Below are 14,355 nucleotides of genomic sequence, written 5' to 3'. Positions count from 1 at the left end.
TTTCTATTTTAATTGTAACATTTGCATTATCAAAATAACAAATAGGCAACACATGTCTCTGTGTTAACAGCTTATTATAGATTAGACATGTACAATTATTATAAAAATTAGAAGATGTGGTATGATTGCCAATGAGACAATTATCCATCAAAATTCAAATGAAGTGGATGTAAGCAATTATAGGCAACCGTACAGCCTTCAAAAATATATGTTGCATCATTGCTAGGCCATTATAACAACATCAGCATTTATTGTAATATAATATACAAGAAAATTGCACCACTTCAGATGGTTTCAGGTATGATAATTGTGCATAGTGGCACCATCTGATCCAACTAAAACCGCTAATATGGCATATTCAAACTCTAGTACATAGAGGAATTAAACCATACACCACTGTTGGACACAATTATTGAAATTATTATTCTGATAAGAATATTCATCCATGCAGCCCGCAACAATTAGCAAAACCTATACTGCATAGTAAGCTATAAACGACCACGAAATGACAAATGTAAAACAATAAAACTAAAGCAGCCTGATTTATGTACAAAACAATTATGAAAAATAAATATGATATACATCAATTAACAATCAACAATCACCAAATTACTGGGTCCTCACTATGGACAGGTACATACAGAATGTGGCGGCCCGGGGTTAAACATGTTAGCTGGCACAAAACTCTCCCCTAACATGGGACAGTGTATGTGCATAATCTCAGACATTGAATCTTTAAAAAATAAATTGGAAATAACTTTTGAAAGTGGTAGGATTGGAAAGAGGAAACACTACGGTACAAACATTATTTGATACTTGAGAAATAGCTGAGATAAATATTTTCAACAATTCTTCCACAATATTCATCTTAACTTCTGCCAAGTTTGCCTTTTGTTTTTTAATTAACTGCCTATAGCGCCCTTGGTGCTTTGATTATATTTTGCTAATGCACATTAATCAAAGGTTTTAGATAAAACCAATTTGACTATTTTTTGCTTACACAATTTGTACATGTTAAAAACAAGTTTTAGAAATAAAAACAAGTTGCTTTCTTAAAAAAAAGAAAAGCAATACGTGAACCTGAGACCACTGACTGGTCACCAAAAAATTGTTGCTGAAATTTTGTTTGCTTTTGATTTGAAATAATTGACTGAGAATAGAATAAGATAATGACGATGTTGAAACACCTTTATTGAAAATATGTAATTGTGTGTAGATTCTTGCACAAGTAAATTGAAAGCAATGTTGGATAGTTGTGAAAAGAAAAATGTATATATACAGCTACTATTTGAATTAACATTTTAAGGCTTGACTATTTTATTTATTATTTGGGAGTGTACATCATTTTATCATAATCCAATTGAGAATCCCAGTTTTTGCAAACTGGATGTCTAATGCATAATGCACAAACCAATCGCAATATAAATTTAAGCACTCAGTTTGTTTTATAATCTGGATGCATTTATTTTATCTATCATATCTTCATATTTTGTTTCCTGGATGCCTTCAATTATTCTTATACTCGTTATTGAAGCTGTCTGTACTCATGGTAAATGTTGTATAGATAAATTTAAAGTCCAATTTCCATGTGAAGTGAAACATTGTGGCATGCTAATTATAAGAAGGTTTCGATTATTTTTCTTGAAAGTAATTATATAACACACCAGCTTCGTTGGGACCTCTTATATACTGACAATTATTTTGGTCTCATAAAACATCTCAAATTTTAAGGATTTCCTAAAGTTACTTAAATCAATCAAATATTCTACAGGAAAACTTGGTTTTGAAGAATATCTTATTTTCAGAAGTTTTATGAATACCTGAACATACTCTCAAAAGAACCAATTTATATAAGAAGATATGTAGATATAAAAAGATACCAGGATTAAAATGTTGTATGCCAAACGCAAGTTCAGTCTACAAAAGACTCATCAGTGACGCTTGAATAAAATAAGTTAAAAAGGCCAAATAAAGTATGAAGTTGAAAGGAATTGAGGGCCTAAAATTTCGAAACAAAGGTTTTGCTGAATACATCTAAGGTAATCTATTCCTGGGGTAGAAAATCCTTAGCATTTCGAAAATGTCAAAGTTTATAATAGGACAGTCACTCAAAAAAAAAAATAGAAAAGAAAAACAGCTAGAGGTCAGAATACCTTAAGTAATGATGACCATGCTTGAAAGTCCGACTCAAGCTCTTACTGCCGTGTCCTGAATTTAGATAAAAAAGCGAAAATTCACATTAGCTAGTGAAATTAATATTTATGCATGCACACAGTTTTTTGGCACAAGAAATAGTAAATAGAAAGCATATATACTCACTGATACTATGGATAAGAATAGGCATTTGCGTCATCACATACAGTATATATTAATCTAGGCTCAAATCTAATGTTTAATAATTGAATTCAGATGTCAAACTAGCTACCTACGGTGTTTTGACTCCAGATTCATTACCATTTAATCTGGAATTTGTGTGAACGCAAACTGATAGTGTGTATGTGTGAACAGGGTGATATATATAAGTTAATGAACTAATTCGTCTGGGATAGCTGGTCTACACAATAAATACACTTTTCAAAATCGTACCATATTGCAAAGGTTAAGATGCTACATGTGCTATAAGGTTGAACTTTTAAAAAAAACAGAATTGAAATTTAATAATTAACACATATATACATTCCTGTTAATGAGCTTTTTCCGAAGATTTAGAATATAATATCAATAAACAGAAACATCAAGTTTTTCCGAATGGACATTTTATTTATCAAATCAATCTCTTCTAATTAAAGTCTAACTTTCCACTACATGAATATATTGCTATACAAAATATAAGCAAAGATCATGAATCCATATTAAAACAGTATAAAATAATAAACATAGTAATTAGATTTTTTTTATACGACTGCAAAAAATGTGCGTTCGTATAATGCTATCACGGCGTCGTCGTCCAAAGACATTTGGTTTCCGGACAATAACTTTAGTTAAAGTGTATGGATCTCTATGAAATTTAAGCAAACGGTTCAATACCACAAAAGGAAGGTTGGGATTGTTTTTGGGGGTGATGGTCCCAATCGTTTAGGAATTAGGGGCCAAAAAGGGGCCCAAAACAAGCATTTTTCTAGTTTACAGACAATAACTTGTGTATAAGTATTTTGATTTCTCTGAAATTGTACCACAAGGTTCAATACCACAAGTAGGAGGTTGGGATTAATTTTGGGGGTAATTGCCCAAACCGTTCAGGAATTAGGGGCAAAAACAAGCAATTTTCTAGTTTTCAGACAGTAACTTGTGTTTAAGTGTATGGATGACTCTTAAATTGTACCACATTTTAGAAAAAGAAAATTTCTTCAATTATTTTTTTTGGGGGTGGGGAGGGGGTTAAAAAAAATTTTTTTTTGGGGGGGTTCAATTTTTTTTCCTCAAGATTAGATTTAAAAAATTATCAATTTTCCAAAAAAAAAATTAGGGTTCACAATTTATTTTGCTAATTCTTGGTATATATAGTCTGAAAACAGATTTACTAAGTATTGCTCAACAGCACAGTGTATTGCACAACAGCAAGAAATCTTCAATTGAATATAAACTCAAATCATATAACCAATTTCAAGTTCTTTGACTACATTTATTCTATGTCAGAAACCTATAATGTGTCAAATATTTAATTACAATCCAAATTCAGACCTGTATCAAGCTTGAATATTGTGTCCATTTTTGCCCCAACTGTTTATGGTTGGACCTCTGCGGTCGTATCCAGCTGCGCTCGGCAAAGCAGTTTATTTATGATTATTGTGAAATATTTATTACGTTACTTGTGAGATGCAAGGATTTAAAATCCTTTTAAGTATTTTTTCATTCACTACCGTTTAAAATTTAAATACTAACTTGTGTGTACACATCCCTGCTCATTGGTGCTTATATGTTGCATATTATTTCCATAAGTGTATTCACTGTTCAAACCTGTCGGAAATAATACACGTATATATAAGATTTTTATGCCCCCGCTGTAGTGGAGGGGGCATTAAGTTTTACACTTGTCCGTCCGTCCACGTAGGTACGTCCCAAAGTTGGTTTCCGTTCTCTAATTTAAGTTTGCCTCAACCAAATTTTATGAAACTTATACACAATGCTTATTACCACAAAACACAGATCAAGTTTGAATTTTGGTGGCACCACTTTAACCATTCTAGAGTTATGCCCCTTTACAAATTCGTTTCCACCCCTGCGGAATGATGATGAATAGTTCATGAATGTTCATAAATGATTCATGAATGATTCATGAACACAATTCATGAATTGTTCATAAAAGATTCATGAACAGTTAATGAACAAGACATGAACTACAAATGGACAAGCATGTTCATGAACCATTGAATAATGAACTATATATATTCATGAACAGAAAGTGTTCATGAAATCTTTGGTTCATAAAAGTTCATGAACAAAATAGTTCTTGAACTTTTATTATTCATGAATAGTTCATGATTTCATAGTTCATGAACTCTTTCTATTCATGAATTATTCATAATCTAATAGTTCATGAACATGCTTGTCCATTTGTAGTTCATGTCTTGTTCATTTACAGTTCATGAATTTTTTATGAATGTTTCATGAATTTGTTCATGAACATTGTTTGTCCTCTTGTAGTTAATGAACTGTTCATTTAAAGTTCATGAAATTATTAAGGGTATTTCTTGAATTTTCATAATATCATGAATGCAGTCAGTATTTTAAGACAAAATAAAGATTAAATAGACAACTGCAAACTGTCAATAGGATTTAAACATTTAATACTATGATGATAAATAAAAAGATGTATGAATTATTCTTCAATATATATATATATAAAAGTAATATCAACTGGGCAAAAACAAAGTCCAAATTACTACAAGAACACATTAGAATGATCACAGCCTCTCATGAGTGAAGCAATTGTTGACTTTGTCTTAAACATTTAACCATAAAATGATGATGGATAGCTCCAATACAACTTTTGAACTATGGATATGCAGGGTAAAACAAGTGTCTGACAGTGTTACCTATCCCATAAACTGAATACTTAAAACTTTGTGTTAGATAAGGATGTATAGATCATAAGTAAACTTCTCTTCCTTTCTGTAATTAAAATTGCTATATCAGGACTTCCAACTAGAAATGCTGAATAACATCTTGTTCTCAGTCTGCTTGAAACTCTTCACAGTTATATGAACAGATCTTTTAATCAATAAATGCACCAGTTTCCCCCTGCAAAATCAAAAAATCACTCCACAAAGAATCAATAGTCCTTGATATTTTGTTAAAATAAACACTAAACAGATTCTAACAAGTATAATTACTTTTAATTTAATTTAATAAATGTTGTTTTTTATCTATTAAAATTAAAATTTTTCAATAGATTAAGATTAACATGTATATTATTTCAGTACATTTGAAATAATTTCCCCCCCCCCCCCCCCTCCCTTAATTTCTTCAATCTTCAATTTAATTTCCCCAGGAATCTCAGAACTATTATTACTTATCTTTACATGGAAATAAATTATCTTTCATCTTTTTATACTTTGAACAAATCTATCAGTTAATCCTGATTTGAAATTAAACCAATACTTTCAAAAAGGCCACTTTCTGGTGTTGACATGCTCAAATGAAAGCCATTTCATAATGCTTCAACAAAAAGTTATCTAGCAAAGAAAATTTCAAAAATATTTCTAATATACTTATCTGATAACAAATCTGTTTTATGTGACAGCTAGATTAATTCACTGCTCACCAAAACATCTTCATTTGTATTTTAAGCGTCAAATCACAATTTTGCTGACGTAATTTATGACGTTTTTCTATTCCCAGTCATTCACGCGTTTTTCTTTTCCATATGAAAAAAAGTAAAATCACAAAAATACTGAACTCCGAGGAAAATTCAAAAAGGAAAGTCCCCAATCAAAAGTTCAAACACATCAAACGAATGGATAACAACTGTCATATTCCTAACTCGGGACAGGCATTTTCTTATGTAGAAAATGGTGGATTGAACCTGGTATTATAGCTAGCTAAACCTCTCACTTGTATGACAGTCGCATCAAATTCCATTATATTGACAACGATGCGTGAACAAAACAAACAGCCACAAGTCCAAACATGTGCCTTTCTTAATCATCATACGGCACATTGAAGAACTTTAAAAAATCACAGATTAATGTCAATTCATCCCTTCCCAGACATTGCAGACCAGTGTCAATAATTATCATCATCAGTGAATTACATTTTACATAGTGTAAACCTCTCACTTGTATGACAGACGCATCAAATTCCATTATATTGACAACCATGCTGAACAAAACAAACAGACACAAATTCAAACAATGAATTGACATTAATCTGTGATTTTTTCAAGTTCTTCAATGTGCCGTATGATGATTAAGAAAGGCACATGTTTGAACTTGGAGAAACAGTCAGAAATTACATCTTTGGAAGAAAGAAATGATAATTTGGCAGTTTACCATAGTAAAAAACGAATCATGAGAAACATCTTAAAGTAAGTTACATAACTTAAAAAGTTTATAGTCCCAAATTTTGTATGACTCTCAAAATGTACTTCTGCTGCCGTAGTGTGAAGAAGGAAAAAACTGCTGTGCTAATTTCTGTTGTCAAATGTAAAGAGAATACATTTTTATTGACATAATTTTGCTTTATTTATACACGTCACATGTATTCAATTTCAATTTCAAGTTATGATTAAAGTTGTCTTTTTAAACAATTTTCACCTGATGTTGAATTTCCCTTTAAAAAGATATCAATTTGCTTAATAAGATGTTCACTATTATAGAGAGAAGGTGGCGGCTGGAGGAAATATACATGTATGAACATATGAAGCTGCTATTTTTTTGTCAAACCCCACACCAAGTCAGCTGAAATAAATTATAAAAAATGTATTTATAAAACTACAAATAATACACTAAAGAGACATCAGGGTTCTCAGGAAGTATTTTTGAAGGTGATAATGTTTGGTCATGGGGAGTCCCAGCAGGGCAACAGTGAGCATATATATTTTTATTGCTATTTTAATAAACATACATGTATTTACAATTTTGCTATTTAACTGAATGTTGTCTCAAAATGATCTTAAGATCTGTCTCCGAATAACCTTTTGAGGTCATGCACCTATCACTTTTAATTGTGACCTCAAATTTTTAAAATCGTGATATCATGATATGGATGTCAAATTTTACGGGAACTTGTATGACGGACAACTTTGCATACAAGTAAGTGAGAACCCTGAGATATGCCCCTCAGGCCTGAAACAAAAAAGAAATCTGAGTTGAATTTTGTAAGTCATAATTGGAAAATAAGTTTTTCAAAGTTGATAAATTTATTGTTTCATAAAAGTTCATAAAATGTTCATGAAACTGTTATGAATTGATTTATGAACTTTATGAATTAATTGATTCATTAACAGTTCATAAAATGATCATGAACGTGTGTTATGAACAATTTATGAACATTATGAACTGACTAACAGTTCATTAAAGTTCAGAAAATATTCATGAACTGCATTTTATGAACTATAATTCAACTATAACTCATGAACTAAATTCATGAACTAACTTAATGAACTTCTTATGAACAATCATGCACTGTTCATGGACATTCATGAACAGTTCATGATGGTTCATCAATTCATGAATTTCATCTGGCAGGGGCGTTCTCTAACTTTAGTTTGCCTTAAGCAATTGTTATGAAACTTATACACAATGCTTACTACCACAAAATACAAATGAAGTTTGAATTTTGGTGGTGTCACTTATACCGTTCTAGAGTTATGCCCGTTTACAAATGGAAAAATCGCTGAATTTTTCGTTTCCGTTCTCTAACTTAAGTTAGCCTCAACCAAATGTTATGAAACTTGTTGTACTTCAATGTATTTCATGAAGGCCTCAGGGAAGATTAGTTTACAGCTAACTGTACGTGTGTAACCCACTTTAAATAAAGAATTATTATTACATGTATTATTATTATTATTATTTAAAAAAAAAAATTGATTTATTTTTCTTCCTATAAAAACTACCAGGTACACACAATTTGTATTACATATTTACATTTGTAATTAACTAAATATTCACATTTTGAGTATGGATAAGTGTTGTGTATTTACTATTTATTCATTCATGGAGCAATTACCACCTATTATCAAGAAAACAAAACATTTGGTATTCATCAACTAACACACTTATAATTGGAATGGCAAAGGAGTAGGCCCAGAGAGACTCCTTTTTGGCCCCATCATATAGCATTTTTACAAACTTGTTGAAATGTAAACAGGTAAACTTTTAGCTATTTATTGGAAAGTAGAATACTTCTGTTCCATAAATATGGGCTGTTTTAGACAACACAATGCACATGCATCAGGTAATAGCATCATTAATTCGTGCAATATTACTGAAATCTTCACAATTTTAGCATTTGTGCTAATTTTAAGACGGTTTTTGTCTAAAATGAAAGTGGCCGCATTTGTGTTCAGTCTTAATATTTAAATATATGTTGTATTTGGTGATAATACATAACATATATAAAGGTTGAGACTGAACACGAATGCGGCCATTTCCATTTTAGACAAAAACCATCTGAAAAATTATGTTTTATGGCTTTTTTAATAGATTTTTCATATCTAAGCTTGAATTTGAGCGTTTTTAATGGCCAAATCAGTTCAAATGTTTTACATACATGTAAACTAATTGAATCGACTGAAGTAGACACTTAAGTATTTGAAAAATGTCAAAAATCTTTCATTAAATGTACTTCGAATATTAGGCCAAAACTAGCCCTTACCAGACCTTCTCCTTTATTTGAAATTTTTTTGTGTTTTCAAAGTGGTACGTGGCTGATAAGCTGATTTTCAATCCATCATCATTTTGATGCAATTTCTTGGGGATAACTTTAGGACTGTATTAATAGGGAATGATATTTTGGAAATTGTTTTTTTAATTTTTTTGGAAATTTTTTGGTGAACTTCTTGGTAGGTTTTGATTGTTATTCTGTATAAATTAATTTTTCAGAATGCTATATATATATATTTTTTTTTTGATGAAGTGAACCCCTTAAAAAACTTGGCTCATATTGTCCATTAATAAATAAATTAATTAGATTCTTGGTGTACTTGGATTACTGAATCTGTCCAAATCAGGGTACAAAAATTGAATATATGGGGTTCTTTGATATGCTGAATCTAACCTTGTATTAAGATTTTGGATTTATCGCCCTGTTATCAAATTAGTCGGGCCATAAGAATATTGCAGGCAGGAATACGTGAATGACTGAACATGCTGTTGCTAGACAACTTCACACCAGAAACTCATCTTACTGTCCTTACAACAAGGTACAGGCAGGCAAGACTGTTGATGACCACCCATGACCATCTCAATGTGTAGTGACATTGCCACATCAATAAAATTTGATTATGCAACGTCATTTGCTAGACATGTTTCTAATCAATTCGTCAAATGCTAATCAATTCGTCGAATGCCATGGCAGACTGATTCATGCCATAAATGTTACCCATATACATGTACTGAAATGCTAAAGAACATGAAGAATGGACTGCAGAAAAACATTTAAAGCCCTAAAGTTTAAATCCCATAATTCCCAAAACACACTTATGGATGAGAAAGAGCCCAAATCAGAAGGTACAAAACAGAACTCAAAATATGCCCAACAGAATTGGTTGACCTTTCTGTCAATCGTTTAGGCGTTTGTTACGGGCCGTCCTTGCTTTGGATGGCGATACATCCATTGATAAGGGGTAAACCAGGGTTTCCGTGCATACCACATGATTTAAACATTAAACATGACATAATTAGTTCAACTTTCTAACTGCAAACTTTTTTTAGACAATATGATTATGACTAAAATTTATGTCTATACATTTTTTTTTTACAAAAACTGCATATTGAAAATGAGAATTAAAAAGAATAATCTAGTGCTGTGTTTTTAAAGTCTGTCAGTATAAGTTATGATGTAACTGAACATTTTTCATTTCAAGTGGTTATAAATGGTTGCATTACAAGTAAATAAAAATTGTTTCTGTTTTTCTAGACTATCTCTCATATTTTTCTTCAAAAGACAAAGCTTTGCCTAACAATGTAATTACAAATTCATGTAGATGCATTGACCTTTTCATGTTTGTGCTTGGTTCTTGGAAGTTGGTCAATTTTGTTAAGTTATCGTCTTGAAGAAGTCAATATTGGCAACATTCTGATTTTGGTAAATTTGCTTGACAATATTTGACTTGTTTAAGTCATATTTTGTATTAAAAATAAAGGGAGACAACACATGAAATGTACCAATCTAGACCTCTAGATGATTAATAAATTACCCCTTCCGTTGCCAGTGTTATTACGTTTCCCCCCAAAAAAGAAATTGGTAATTTTTTATTTTTTGAAAATTTAATTCTATGCCTTTAAGCTTTTAATTTATAATTTTTGTAATGCATCACATCTTATATACATATATATATATATATATATATATATATATATATACAAGGCTAATCTGAATGAGTTAAACTACAATGGGAAATAATTTTCAAATTTCATCAGCTATGAGAAGGCTAGCTTTTAAGAAAAGCTACATATATTACTGTAAATTCAGAAATTATTGCATGCATTTATTATTGGGATTATTGAAAATCTGCTATATATTATACAAAAAATGCGTGATGAATTATTTTGATTTAAGGAAAATCTGCATACAGATATATGTATCAAATTTCAGAATTCAGGTTCCCTTGTCGCCATCTTATGGTGTTTATATATCTAAACTTGTTCGATTCCCTCGTGTATGTTACAACGTATTTGATTTCAAAGAAAGAAATCTCTGTATTACTGAAAAATTATTACACCAGGGTTTTCGATATCACAAACTAGTCAAAACATTTACTAAATTTTTTCATCGAACAAGGACATCATTCGTAAATATAAATCAACATGCAGACATCTTATACGTTCAGGTATTTCACATCCAATATTTTATGGTAATATTCTTTACAAAGCACAAAAATGTCAGCATTCACCTCAAAAGCTAACCAAACCTTTAAACAGACTTATTCGGAAAGGATATAGTTACGATACTGTTGTCAAGTCATTAAGGATTGCATATTTTGGTATTAATATTGATTCACTCATAGGGTCTTTGCATCGGAAATAAACACATTTATTCTTAAACCAGTTGTTGGCATGATACGGGTTATGTTCTTCTAATATATTTTAAGATGGTATGATGCTAAACCCCTAAAGGGGGGGATTGTACTTGATTTTCATATGACGAAGACATAATCTTTCAATCAGTTTAATTGAGGTCTGGAGTTGGCATGTCAATAACTGCTAGTAGTCCTTTGTTTATTTATGTATCATTGTCATTTTGCTTAGTTTCTTTTGTTACCTATTCTGACATCGGACTCAGACTTCTTTTTAGCTGAGTTTTACTGTGAGTATTGCTATGTGTTTCTTTATTCTACATTGGCTAAGGTATAGGGGGAGGGTTGAGATCTCACAAAACATGTTTAACCCCGCCACATTTTTGCGCCTGTCCCAAGTCAGGAGCCTCTGACCTTTGTTAGTCTTGTATGTTTTTTAATTTTAGTTCATTTATATGTTTTGGAGTTTAGTGTGACGTCCATTTTCACTGAACTAGTACACAATTTTATTTAGGGGCCAGCTGAGGACCACCTCGGGGTGCGGGATTTTCTCGCTGCGTTGAAGACCCATTGGTGGCCTTCGGCTGTTGTCTGCTCTTTGGTCTGGTTGTTGTCTCTTTGACATATTCCCCATTTCCATTCTCAATTTTATCTCATTATTTCGATCCTCAACCAGTTGCATTATTTGCACTTTAAAAACCTAGCAATAATTTCTGAATTTACAGTACTTTGTCAAATACTAAAACTACAAAAAAATTTGTTGGCGTCTTTGTTAGATTTATTTGCATGTTTGTTTGAACGTGTTAAGTCAGTTGTGTTGTATGTCTGTGATGTATGTTTACATGTAGTTTTGGCTGCTGGATCCCAATTATTGTCACATTAACCTGGTATGTCTGTTTGGGTTTCTCACTCAATTTTGTCAATATATAACGGAACTATAAACAACTGGCATAGAAGTGGGAGGTTAAGCTAGATATAAAACTAGGTTTAACCCACCATTTTCTTCTGAAAATGCCTGTACGAAGTCAGTAATATGACAGTGGTTTTCATTTTGTTCCCTTGGTTAATAAAATCTCACATTTGATTTTGTCAGTGTTTATGGACTTCCCCCTTTTTTATAAGTTTGTTTACGGGACGTATTATGGTATTATGCATGTATTAGACTATTAGTCTCACTTTGCAGACAGCTCTAGTTTCTGTTTTATTATAAAAAGTAAACTAATTTTATAATTTATTTAATAGGAATTGCTTCAATGACAGTGCCAACTTACATTGCTGAATGTGCTCCATCTGAACTGAGAGGAAGATTAGTCACAATAAATAATTTATTTATAACTGGTGGACAGTTCATTGCAAGTGTACTTGATGGTGCCTTCAGTTATGACAAGATAAATGGTTGGAGGTAAATGTTGATGTTTGTCATTGTTTTTTTTTTTAAAGAACATGTATCAGGTTGTATTGAATCATGGATTTATAACTTGGAAAACCTAGCATCATATATGATTTCAACTAAATGAGGAGTGAGTAGCTAAAAGGTGCAGAGATATATATATACCGAGGCTAATCTGGGGTCAGCAGCTTATATTCAATTCACTCAAATGAAACATGCCACCAGAGGTAATCTTTGGTTCTTACTTAATAAATTTTCAAACACTATCTCTAAAACTACAATTATTTTTACAATAATCTTCTTCTCTGAAACTGCTGTGCCAAATTTAACCAAACTTGGCCATAATAATAATTGGGGTATCTAGTTTAAAAAATGTGTAAAAACTGCTTGCCTTCCAAGATGGCCAACATGGCTAAAAATAGAACATAGGGGGAAAAATGCTAGTTTTTTCTGTTATTTTGAAAACAGCTATATTAATAGAGAAAATCTGACATGGGCAGAAATGTTCAGAATGTTGAGCCCTTCCTATTGTCCATTTACTTCAAAACTGTCAGAGGACTTCTCATTAGAAACATTAAATGACAAATTTTACCATTTTTTTTCATTTTTGCCTGTAATCTTGAAATCTATAAAAGAAAGAGAGAAAATTTAAAAGGGTAAAATGATCAGCAAGACAAGATCTACAAATAAGTAAACATGGCAGAAATTGTCAGATGACTCCTATTGTGAGTAAATGCCCTTAAATGATTTTTTTGTTTCGCCTTGATGGAGTCAAAAAGCAAGACATACCCGGTAGGTATATGTATGCTGTTTCTGGCGGCGCCGGTGGTGGCGTCAACAATGTTTTAGTCTGATAAGGTCAGTTTATACTTTATAGGGAACCACTAGTGGTAGGTCAATCATATTTGGTATGCAGTTGTATAAGCATTGGCACATCTCATTTTCATGGAGATTATTTGGCCCTGCCCCCTCAGTCATGGTCTATTGACTTTGAAACTTTTGCTTAGTTTACATGAATTAGTTTGTGATTAGAACCACTAGTGGTAGGTCAATGATATTTGGTATGTAGTTGTATTGTCATTTGCACATCTCATTTCCATGGTGATTATTTTGCCCTGCCCCCTCAGTCATGGTCTATTGACTTTGAAGCTTTTGCTTAGTTTACATGAATTAGTTTGTGATTAGGTCAGTTTATGGGACCCTTTAGTGGTAGGTCAATCATATTTGGTATGCAGATGTATAAGAATTGGCACATCACATTTCCATAGAGATTGTTTGGCCCTTTACCTTCAGTCATGGTTCATTGACTTTGAATAACTAACATGTAAAAGTATTGCTGTATTAATTTCAACATTTGCGTTTTACTGTCAAAATAACAAAAAGGCGAGACATATCACTGTGTTAACAGTTTATTACAATTTTTGTTGCATTTTTGCCTATTATTTTAAACTATAATAAGTAGATAGAAACTTTGAATGGTAGTGATGATCAGCAAGACCGGATCTTCCAATCATTGAATATGGTGGAAATCCTTGGAAGCCTCCTTTTTGTCTCGCCTGCAATAAAAGTTGTGGAATTTTCATTGTGGAAAGGGAGGCCTGAAGTTGTATTAATTTACTATCAGCACATATCAGTTTGACGACTATTTTGAGGCCTTGTCCCCTAGGACATGGTCCAGTGACTGAATAATTTACAAATTTCCAATGTTAAGTTTTCTGCTTAAGTTAGATTGATAGAAACTACTAATTACAATAGACAACAATATTTTCTCTAAAGTTATATTACT

At 31.8% G+C, this 14,355-nt stretch overlaps 2 protein-coding genes across 3 annotated transcripts in view; one reads left to right on the top strand and one right to left on the bottom strand.

Annotated features, from left to right (window-relative positions):
* Positions 1-14,355, bottom strand: part of LOC127701625 (terminal uridylyltransferase 4-like) — a 697,935-nt gene that overhangs the window by 450,013 nt on the left and 233,567 nt on the right. The gene's annotated exons all lie outside the window — the stretch shown is intronic.
* Positions 1-14,355, top strand: part of LOC127702112 (proton myo-inositol cotransporter-like) — a 117,728-nt gene that overhangs the window by 35,714 nt on the left and 67,659 nt on the right. Inside the window, exon 2 of the mRNA XM_052206181.1 lies at positions 12,422-12,581. Coding sequence (XP_052062141.1) covers positions 12,422-12,581 — 160 coding nt within the window. The remainder of the gene's footprint in view (positions 1-12,421; positions 12,582-14,355) is intronic.

The sequence above is a fragment of the Mytilus californianus genome, unplaced genomic scaffold (genome assembly GCF_021869535.1).
Source record: "Mytilus californianus isolate M0D057914Y unplaced genomic scaffold, xbMytCali1.0.p SCAF_1, whole genome shotgun sequence".
NCBI classification, from domain to species: Eukaryota; Metazoa; Mollusca; class Bivalvia; order Mytilida; family Mytilidae; genus Mytilus; species Mytilus californianus.
Note: the sequence above shows the minus strand (reverse complement) of the source record. Positions and strands in the feature narration are given on the sequence as shown.